Source organism: Pogona vitticeps, chromosome 12 (genome assembly GCF_051106095.1).
Source record: "Pogona vitticeps strain Pit_001003342236 chromosome 12, PviZW2.1, whole genome shotgun sequence".
In the NCBI taxonomy this organism is placed as follows: domain Eukaryota; kingdom Metazoa; phylum Chordata; class Lepidosauria; order Squamata; family Agamidae; genus Pogona; species Pogona vitticeps.
In genome coordinates, this window is record NC_135794.1 from 15,775,659 (window position 1) to 15,786,520 (window position 10,862).

At 44.2% G+C, this 10,862-nt stretch overlaps 1 protein-coding gene across 5 annotated transcripts; it reads left to right on the forward strand.

Moving 5' to 3' along the window:
* Positions 1–254: 254 nt before the first annotated feature.
* On the forward strand, positions 255–10,576 carry INTS14 (integrator complex subunit 14). 5 transcript variants are annotated; one of them, XM_020805684.3, is made up of 12 exons: positions 255–383; positions 1,376–1,637; positions 1,799–1,906; positions 2,724–2,882; positions 3,540–3,658; positions 5,087–5,229; positions 5,529–5,621; positions 5,714–5,858; positions 7,787–7,920; positions 8,849–8,967; positions 9,369–9,434; positions 10,196–10,576. In XM_020805684.3, the coding sequence occupies exons 2-12, from the start codon at positions 1,416–1,418 to the stop codon at positions 10,445–10,447; spliced, it is 1,560 nt and encodes a 519-aa protein (XP_020661343.2). In that variant the 5' UTR covers positions 255–383; positions 1,376–1,415; the 3' UTR covers positions 10,448–10,576. The 5 variants fall into 5 exon arrangements, with proteins under 5 accessions (XP_020661343.2, XP_020661347.2, XP_020661345.2 ...); XM_020805688.3 differs by having other exon boundaries at positions 9,373–9,434; XM_020805686.3 differs by lacking the exon at positions 10,196–10,576 and adding an exon at positions 9,850–9,987.
* The last annotated feature ends 286 nt before the right edge of the window (positions 10,577–10,862 follow it).

Genomic DNA, 10,862 nt, shown 5'->3' on the forward strand with positions numbered 1-10,862 from the left:
TGTGTGTGTGTGTGTGTGTGTGTGTGTCCAGTATTTTGCTGAGCTTTTTTACGGGTTTCCAGAGGGGCAGAAGGTTTTAGCTCAATGTTGGTTTGATCTGTTTTAACTGCTTCTTAAAATTTTGCAAGCTGCCTTGAGGAAGCACTTTCAGCGGAAAAATAAGGTTCTCAGTGGAAGAAGAAGAAGAAGAAGAAGCATAATCTAGCGGCTGAAGAAAAGTATCATCCTTCCCCGCTTGTGTCGCGGCCAGATATTGAGGGCGGAAGGGGGACGAGGCGAGTCCAGCCGCGCCCGTTCTTCTTCGCCCGGCCCCAAAGCTCGCGGGTCTCAGCAGCGCCGGGGAAGGTTTTGGGAGGCGGACCCAAGATGGCGGACGCCCGTGGGTGAGTTTCCTCACATTCGGCCGAGAGTGTCTGTTTCGTAAGCACGCCTGCAGCCCTCCTCGCCTCGGGGACGGTTGGGAGGCGCCTTTTCCCCAAACCGAGCCCCCTCGCCTTTCTCGCCCACAAACCTGCCTGCCTTCCCCCTTCTTGAACTCAGCCGGGAAGGTCGTGAAGCAAGGCGGCGCCTTTGCATGAGGCTGGGTGCCCCTGCCGTCGCCTTCGAGGCCTTTCCTCGCCCCGGACAAGGGGTTGAGTTGAGGGGAGTCGCCCAGAAGCCGCGAAGAGGCCCCTGCCCTGCGGGGGAATGAGGGGGGGGGAAGGAAGGGCAAAGGGGTTCAGCAGCTGTGGCTGAAACGTCCCATTGGAAGAGGGAGAGACTCCCGCTCCGAAGCCTTCTCTTATTTGCCCCCATTTGATCACCTGCCGGTGTTGGTGCCTCATGTCACTTCCTTCCTCAGTTCAGCTCCGTTTTAGGTGTCTTTATCAGGCTGCCTGGAGAGCTCAGTGGGTTAGGTGTGGGGCTGAGAGTTGACTTCCCCGCCGTGCATCCCTAGAGAGACACCTTTGTGGCCTCGGGCAAGCGAAGCCCCATCCGAGGGTGCCTCGAAGAAAAGAATGGCAAACCCCCTCTGACCATTCTCTGCCTAGAAAACCTTGGAAAGGGTTGCCATAAATCATGGACTTCACCCCACACAATGATTATTATCAACCTCTTCCTTGGTTTTGCCTTTTCTTTGTCCTTTTCATGTAACATTTTCCACCCATGCTGTCTGGATACCTATTCTTTCCCAGATGCCAACTGATATTTTAATTATTTTTCTGCCCTTCTGCAGAATATTCTATTTTTATCCTTTTTTGGGGGGGGGTCTTTTGAGAATGAGTATAGAAGTAGGCTGTAGTAATTTATCTGAGGCTAACTAATGTGATATGCAAAAGATGAGTGAGTTTATACAAGTGAATTTAAGCGCGCACACACTTTCCTTTCTCTGCAGCGTTTTCTCCTGCATCTGACACAACAAATAAAAGGCCGCCATGCCGACTGTGGTGGTGATGGATGTGTCCCTCTCGATGACTCGGCCAGTTTCCATTGAAGGCTCAGAGGAGTATCAGCGGAAACATCTAGCTGTCCATGGCCTGACCATGCTTTTTGAACACATGGCAACCAATTACAAACTGGAATTTACTGCCTTGATTGTGTTTTCGTCACTCTGGGAACTAATGGTCCCCTTCACAAGAGATTACAATACTCTCCAGGTACAAGTTACAAAGGCACAGACATAATTATGTTACATTGTTAAATATGCTCGTGTTTTTGATTTAGACTTGGCAGGTGCCATTCTGAGCACCCCCTAAAGCCAATATAGCTAAACACAGAGTTTTGCATGTAACCCAGGCCAATTGGTGTATATTCACAGGAAGCCCTGAGTAATATGGATGATTATGACAAGACCTGCTTGGAGTCAGCTCTGCTAGGAGTATGCAATATTGTGCAACAGGAATGGGGGGCTGCCATTCCCTGCCAGGTGAGATTTTTAGTATATTTTGTGTGCAGTTTTTGTGGTGTCCCGTTGCTGATAACTGTTAAAAACGAGTTCAGAACTGAATAGAACACATTCAAAATGAACAGCTTCTCATCTGTAATAAAAATACTTTGCACCCCAAACTGAGTAAACCCTAGGCACATACATTTTCATGGGCCTGAAGGCGGACAAAGAGTGGCTTTCTGGTTTCCACTCAGCACTTCCTTTTGCATCCTGACTGGCAGCTGCAGTGCCATTTAACATCTCTGATGCTTATTTGTGGCTTAGGGGGACTCTGTTATTTGCCTCTTTTTTTGTACATTCATGAGAAGAATAGCTATATAATGAAGGAGGAGAATAACTCTTAGAGCATATGCTTTTCAGACATTAGATCCTATGTTTAGCCCCTGCATCCACATATAGCTGAAGGAAGAGTTCAGTCTGAAATCCTGGAAAGTTGCTGTTAATTAGTGTAAACACAACTGAATTGAATGGATCTGTGGCCTGATTCTGTATAAGGTAGCCCCTTGCATCCCCATGTATGTCAGTCTACTGAAATTGACATAGAGTAGAAATTGAATGTGAAAATGCCCCAAGAACATGGGAAGGAGATAGTTTTCATACCTCAGCCTGGCTTCTCAACAACTTTGAAGCCTAAGTTGTCAGGCGAAGCAGAGACTGAGGGAACATGATTGCTCTTCAGCTATTCAATGCATGAGATGTCTAGTATTTTTAAGGAACCCGTTCACAAGACTTTACAGAATAGGGTAGTATCTCATTACAGTTTATGGAGTCACTGTCTTCTTTTCATCTTCATTAGGTTGTCCTTGTTACTGATGGCAGCTTAGGCATTGGCAGGGGTTCCCTCCGCCACTCTTTAGCTACTCTCAGCCAACGAAATGAAGCCAACCAACGGTTCCCACTGCCTTTCCCTTTTCCATCAAAGTTGTACATAATGTGTATGGCCAGTCTGGAGGAGGTGAGTCCCCTCTGGTCAGCTGGACCTGTGAATACCAGTAGAGGGTAGTTGTGTTAGTACATTGCTTGTATGAGAGTTGTAGACCAGGAGAGGCAGATATCAGACTTAACAGGTTCACTTTTTCAGTCTAATTTAGTTACTCAAAGTCATTATGTTGCTGCAGAGAGCGAATAATACATCACAGTCCGCCTTCTGTCTGTCCCTGCTTGGGTCTTCAAAGAAGATTTTATTTTAAAAAAATAACATTTGGGGCAAGAGCTATAGCATGGAGAAGGCACTTACTATGGTGGCTTCTACTAAGAGAGACCTAGAAGCACTAAAGCGAGGGAGATGTGTACTCCTCACGAATTACTGGCATCTGGCTTTTTAGCAGATGTCAACAGGTTTTTTAAGATGTTTATTGACAGTCATAAGCTCTAGAAAGATTTGAATGAATGTTGGATGTGCGTCAAGAGTGTTAATGCGTAATATTGAGAACAGGTGAAAGTGCAGGGCTCTGGTTATATGTAGAACTGTATACAATTAGTTAGAACATTGGCTGGAGAGAAGTTGGAAATGTTCAGAAGTTGGAAGCATTGAATGTACATAAACTGAAACATGTTTCATATGTTGACACATTCTGAGCTTGGGTGTGAATTAGATTTTCTTCTGTTACAGCTCCAGAGCTCAGATTCTTTAGAATGCCTTGAAAGGCTCATAGACTTAAACAATGGGGAAGGCCAGATTTTTACTATTGATGGGCCCCTTTGCTTGAAGAATGTGCAGTCCATGTTTGGGTGAGTATATCTGTAATAAGCATTACTGTGTGCAAGTTGCCTCCCTATAGCAGCGATGGCGAACCTATGGCATGTGTGCCACAGTTGGCACGCAGAGCCCTTTCTGCAGGCATGTGAGCCATAAGTTGCCGGATCGCTACCTTCCCCCACCCCCTGCCAAACCTGCAGAGGCGGCTGCAGCCGCGGTGCTGGCACTTCGACAGGCAGCGGGCCAGGATCTGGAGCAGCTGGCACTGGTGGCGGAGCCGGAGTGGGGTCTCGAGGCACCTCCTTGCCCGGGATTCCCCCTTCTGCTGCCACTTCTGGTTCTGCTGCTGCCGCCTGCCACCCACTGGGCTTCTTTCCCCCCCCCTCCCAATTTGGGCACTCAGGTCCAAAAAGGTTCGCCGTCACTGCCCTAGAGTCTTGCATTATTATTGGGTTGTTTCCTGCTATTATTTCATGATCCTTACTGCTAATGAAGCTGATGGTTGCTGTGCCTTTTCATTGTGAATGTTCTGCTTGTTTGGTTTAACAAGTCCTTTGGTAATTACTCGCCCCAATATTTTGCTGTCTTAGAGTAATACACCTTGTTAATTCATGTTATAAAACTAAAAAGGACAGGTTGTCTCTTCTGACTTGTCATGCCTGCACAGGTTTTGTGCAGGCATGGCGCCCATCTCCCCTGTACACTCACCCATTCCTCGGGACATGCACACTTCCCTCCCTGCCTCCCTAGTCCGACTATCCACCCACCATTTGCAGCAGTGAATCCCAGCCCCGCCGCCTTGTCTGGTGGAAGAAGGAAGAGGACGACTGGGCCCGGTCAGGGATGACTTAAGCATACCTAACTTTGCTTCTCTAATTCCCTTGTTGGGTCCAAAGAACAGCAGAGATGTATAAAAATGTCACCCTGCTTGCTCAGATCAGAGGAGAAGAACATCAAGTCCTTGACTCTTCAGTGGACAGGATGATAGTTCAGCTTCGTGCACATTATCACACCATATTACTATTTGCTATGTTGATTGCAATGGAAGATTTAAGCCTTAAATTAGATACTTGAACAGTGTGGTTTTGTCTCTCCTTTCACTTCCAAAGTGAAGCTCTGCAAAGGGATTGTAGCTTCCTAATCTGGCAGAAGATCAGTCAGCGTTCTCACATTTACTGGACTATAGTGCCATAATGAGATCCACGGTAGCTGTTTTAAGCTGTTTTAGGAACAATGTCACTATATAGCATCAAGGACTGAGTTGTGCCCAATGGGAAAAAAATCTGTGGAGCTTCAAAGTCTGCATTATTTTTAACATTCCTCCAGTGGAAGATGTCTTGCCGCCAGTCTGTTTTGTCCCGCCTCTTAAATGTAATCCAAAAAAACCGTCCTGCGATTCTCCAAAGACGTTGGTTTCAGTTGATGTACCTTCTTGTCTTAATGATAAACTCCTGTTCCAGAAAGCTCATAGACGTAGCTTATACACCCTTCCATGCTGTTCTGAAATGCGGCCACTTGTCTTCAGACGTGCAAGCCTTTCCGAGGCCAGAGCCCTTTGTGATAGACGAGGAAATTGATCCGATCCCTAAAACAATTAATACAGGTAAGCAATTACTTCTTCTACAGCAAACTCTGGCAGTGTTCATTTGTGTTGCCCTCTTGTGTTGTTTCTTCGTCTGACATGAAGCCTTCTTCTGACATGCGTACACATGTACACATGGAGCTCGCTACTGACTGCTGCTGCTGAAGCTATCAGTGAGAAAGTAGCAGGTCAGGTATTATGGGAGATGTTTTCCATAACATCTAAAAGGCACTTCTTAGGTTATCCCTGCCTCCTCAATGGTGTATTTGTAGTCTAATTTCTTTGTCTTCTTCTTTCCTTACTGTTGATTTTCGTTTTAGATTTGGAAATTGTTGGGTTCATTGACATAGCTGATATCTCCAGTCCCCCTGTCCTGTCTAGGCATTTGGTACTGCCAATTGCTCTAAACAAAGGTGAGTCTTTCCATTCTTCTTTCTGTAAAAATCAGCATCCCCAACAGCCAGGAACATATTCTGATGGTCTTTTTTATTGCTTTTTTTCCTAGAAGGTGATGAGGTGGGCCCAGGGATTGCAGATGATGTTGAAGATGAAAATTCAGCTAATCAGATAGCGGGCAAGATCCCCAACTTCTGTGTGTTGCTGCATGGGAGTCTGAAAGTGGAAGGCATGGTGGCCATTGTTCAGTTAGGGTATGGAAGGTGGCATGGGAATCTTGGGGGCACAGAAATGACTTTGACTGGAGCATAGTGGTAGTTTCACTGAGCGTAGGAGGTGATTTCCAGGGTGGAAGAGAAACATTAGGTTTAACTTATGGAATGTCCTCTTAATATGTGGCGTCCTTAATATGAGCCAACAGTGTGATGTGGCTACAAAAAAGGCAAATGCTATTTTAGGCTGCATTAATAGAAGTATTGTTTCCAAATCCCACAAGGTGCTAGTCCCCCTCTATTCAGCACTGGTTAGGCCTCACCTTGACTATTGTGTCCAGTTCTGGACACCACACTTCAAAAAGGATGCTAACAAATTGGAACGAGTTCAGAGGAGGGCGACAAGGATGATCAGGGGACTGGAAACCAAGCCTTATGAGGAAAGGCTGAAAGAATTGGGCATGTTTAGCCTTGATAAAACAAGACTGAAGGGTGATATGATAGCACTTTTCAAATATTTGAAAGTCTGTCAGAGGAGGGGCAAGATCTGTTCTCAATCATCCCAGAGTGCAGGACATGCAACAATGGGCTCAAGTTAAAGGAAGCCAGACTTCGGTTGAATATCAGGAAAAACTTCTTAACTGTTAGAGCAGTATGACAGTGGAACCAGTTACCTCGGGAGTTGGTGAGTGCTCCAACACTGGAGGCATTCAAGAAAAACTTAGATAATCACCTGGCAGATATGCTTTGACTGTATTCTTGCACTGAGCAGGGGGTTGGACTTGATGGGCTTGTAGGCCCCTTCCAACTTCACTTTTCTGTGATCCTTCCATCTACTTCCAGAGTTCATATACAGGCTTCTTTATTTACATGATATCCCTTTGCAATCAATATATCACACAGTATCAAATAATACAATTTTCACAGCAAAAGTAGGAAGAAACATCAAAACATAACACATATGACACTGAGTGACATCTGTAAAAAAATATCTGACCCATGACAGTGGGTGGAGAAAGATTGCAGGAGTGGGATTTTCACTCACCCTGTCTTTTGTCCTTCTAACAAGCCTATTCAGACCAGGGGGAATTGAAACCAATGTGGAGGATATATCAATGGTCTCCTACCAACTCTCCTCAGTCTGAAGAAGCTACTTGGATGAGTAGTGAAACGTTTCCACCTAATAACAAAGACATCCAGTTCCATAACCCAACTTCTAGATAACCTCACTTGGATGACTGAGAATCTTCACAGATGTCTGTAAAAAAGTTAAGTTTCAGACTGAAATCCTGTTGCTTTGTGTAAGAAATTTGTAACTTTCAGTCCATTCTTAGCCAGTGAACAACGAGTCCCCACTGCAACTCTTGAGGATGCATGCACACATGGTCTTGGTGTGTGGGTACACACACACTCAACAAGCAGTAGGGATTTTTATTTGCTAGATAGGAATGGACTGAAAGTTAAAAAAATTCATACACAAAACAACAGGATATCAGCCACAGTGTCATGATTAGACCTTATCTTGATGGCAGCTACCAAAAAATTGTAAACTATGCTATCAACTTTTTTCTCAGTAGGTACAAATCAAATGAAAAACTGGGGCAGAAATCAATAATAGGATGATTAACTCTTTTTGAAAAGATCTGTATAAGGAGCAGAACAACAACAATACATGTGTAAACATTTCGGTACTCAAGCTGTTGAGTCATGCACTTGAAAAGCCCTCTCTGTTTAGAAACTATTAATGGTTAGATGTACCTGGCGGGAGAGAAACCTTGCTCCTGAGGAGGAGCACCCTCAGATGTGGAGGATTATTCTTAGAGACTATTCTGAAGTTATGTTTATTCTGGCAGTAGAGGGAACCGCAACTTTTCCCTTTGCAGACAGATAAGGTCCAGTGTAAATACACAATTGTATTTTCTGTTGAGCAAGAACATCTGCACTCATATCTGTTTTACTCCTATGTTTAGATCAGAATGGTTTGGGATGCTGTATTCTCAAGCTGACAGCAAGAAGAAATCAAATCTAATGATGTCTCTCTTTGAACCCGGACTGGAGCCGCTCCCTTGGCTGGGGAAGATGGCCCAGCTCGGCCCTATCTCAGGTAACACCGATACCTCCTGGAATGTTCCCAATAAGTCCCTTAATATTTCAGATGTAGGTCTTCACAAGCAACTGCTCATGCTTTACCCTGTACACATATTCTCTTTTATGGTGTGCACTTGCTGCTTTAGATAAATTGCCCTCTATTTGGTGCATTCTTCTGCAGTTTTTCAGGCTTCTTTTTTCAAGCTTTGCTACAGCAATGGTTAGATGCTGAGAAACCAACAGCTGATAGCTGAAAGTGTCAGTGCCTGAAAAGCAGCTTCATTCATTCTCCTTCATTTCACCTGGTCTTCATGCCTCTTCCTTCATTAACATCTTTTCCCTTGTCTTTGAAAATGTGCACCAGATGGTTAGGGAACCCAGTACAGTGGTACCTCGATTTACGAACTTAATCTGTATTGGAACAGCGCTCGTACGTTGAAAAGTTCATAAGTCAAGGCAGACTTTTCCATAGTAATGCAGTGAAAACCATTTAATCCATACCTGCTGTTTTTCATTCTTATGTCGAGGCAGTGTTCATAAGTAGAGGCATTAGTTCCTATAGGAACTAATGCAAATCTGGTTAATCCATACTCTACCACTAGGGGGAGAATTTTTTAAATTTTTCTTCTTCTTTTGACCTAAGATGAACTTAGGTCAAAAAAAGGGCAAGAAAGGGTTTTTTTAGTTCGCAAGTCGAGGCTCCTTTCGCAAGTTGAAGCAACATTTTGCGACCGGAGCTGTTCGTAACTCAAAACGTTCGCAAGTGGAGATGTTCGTAAGTCGAGATACCACTGTATAGATGACTAGTAATATCAGGCAAATGATTGTGCCACTTTAATGTTGGGTTTCCATGGTGCCAGATTTGTTTTCTTAATAAAGAGCTTTATAGGTGAGACAGAATATCCCAATATAGATCTTATACTTCAAGATTTATTTTCTTTTAGATGCTAAAGAGAATCCGTATGGTGAAGATGACAACAAGAGTCCTTTTCCCTTGCAACCCAAGAATAAACGCAGTTATGCGCAGAATGTAACTGTGTGGATTAAACCAAATGGTCTCCAGGTGAGCTGACTTGTTTGAAGGCACTCAGTGGTGGTGATATAGGTGTAGAGACCCGCTCTCAGTTCATCCAGCGTGATGGTAGAGCCCAGTAGCCTTCAGATGAACTAAACGTAACGGTAGTGGTTTGCCTTTTGTGTGTTCACATCACATCAGAGTACCTGCATCTGCAACAGTTTCTAATTTTCTTTTGGTACAATTCAGGGTCTTTTTTAGAAATAAAGGCTTTTTTGTAAGTGAAAGGGGAGTGTGTGTCCCCCCCCCTTCCCAATTAAGAGTGCTGGTAGAAGAGATTTGGTGATGTGCACTATGTTTACTGGCTGGTCTTTTTAACTCCCTAAAGTGAAAAAAAAATGTTGAAGCATCAGCATGCCAGGTACATGTTTCTTTTCCTCTTTCTTCAGACAGATGTGCAAAAGATCCTTAGGAACGCAAGAAAACTCCCTGAAAAAACACAGACTTTCTATAAGGTGAGGAGGGCTGTCTCCTAGCACCCTGAAGCAGGCACTGCAGTGTCATGGACAGATTCTGCAGCTTCTTTTTAATATGAGGAATAGTTTGGGGATGGAGTGGTTTGGTTGGTTTGCATCAGAGCAAAATTGCTTGTAAGTGTGTGCACTCTCACTCACTCTATTCTTGTTTCAAAAGTAGAACCAAAAGGGCTAGTTACACCTTAGCGGTAGAAGGAAGGTACCGGTTGCCATTGAGCATCCAGTGCAGTGCTTCGCCAGCTTTGTGGTTGAAAGCTAAAGTGATTCTTTTATTAGTTTCAGTGAGCCAAGCAGGGAAGTAAGTAACAGGGGACTAGAGCTGTCTTGTAGAGCAGTAGGGATGCACAGCCTTCTGTTTTTTCTCTGCTGCCATGGAATGCTATGTATGTTTTAGGCATGCTTTGGGTTCGTAATAAGGAAAAGAAGACATGCAACAAGCCCCGATAAGGCCCTGGTTAAATAGATTGTACATGTCCAAGTGTGCCTCCCAGATCCTTTGCTGCATGCAGATATTTTTTGCAGAAATGGTGAGGAGGGGGAAAAAACGTGAAGCTGCTGGCTTGGAACACGTGGAAGCACCAGGAAGACAGAATGTTAAGCCAGTATTGCAAGAACGTAGACTTTTAAACATTTTCGTATCCTTTTTCGTGGACACTACATGGTGATTTTAAAAGTTTTTCCTCACTTCTGTGCAAGTGCTTGACTGGAAAACGTTATCTCCCTTCTGGCCCCTTTTCTAGGAACTGAATCGCTTGCGAAAGGCAGCTTTAGCCTTTGGGTTTTTGGACCTGTTGAAAGGTGTGGCAGATATACTTGAGAGGGAATGCACTCTTCTCCCAGACACAGCACATCCTGATGCAGCCTTCCAGCTAACTCACGCAGCTCAGCAGCTTAAAATGGCAAGCACCGGCACCTCGGAGTATGCAACATATGACCACAATATCACACCACTACAGACAGACTTCTCCAGCAGTGGGACTGAACGAATGTGATGGTCTGTTGTGGTTTGAACATCTTTCCAGCTGCCCATTGGCCCATCTTCATCTACTGGCCATTTGATTCCACACAATTTGACTGAGATTAGATTGGTCTGGATGTTATTAAATTTTATTACATTTGTATCTACTTTTCTCTGCATCGTACAGACCTAAGGAGAAGGCGTTCACATATCTCTAACATCTATGAACATTATTATCCATGTTACAATAATTCAAATGCTTCCCAAAAATTTTTGTTAAGAGAATTTCAAAGTGAGCCAAAGGTTGCTACTGGCAAATGTAAAGGAGGAAAAACCTCTTGATTCCTGAACAGTGTGACTGAAGAACACTTCTGTTGCATCTTTAGGACCCTCATTCTCTGTTTCTAAAATTCTTGGCATTTTGTGAACTTTATACCTTCAATTCAGAA

Coding starts and splice junctions, on each gene's coding strand:
- INTS14 (XM_020805684.3), top strand. CDS start 1,416: ATGCCGACTGTGGTGGTGATGGATGTGTCCCTCTCGATGACTCGGCCA. Junction 1,638..1,798: donor GAGATTACAATACTCTCCAG/GTACAAGTTACA, acceptor GTATATTCACAG/GAAGCCCTGAGTAATATGGA. Junction 5,859..7,786: donor GTGGCCATTGTTCAGTTAGG/GTATGGAAGGTG, acceptor TCCTATGTTTAG/ATCAGAATGGTTTGGGATGC.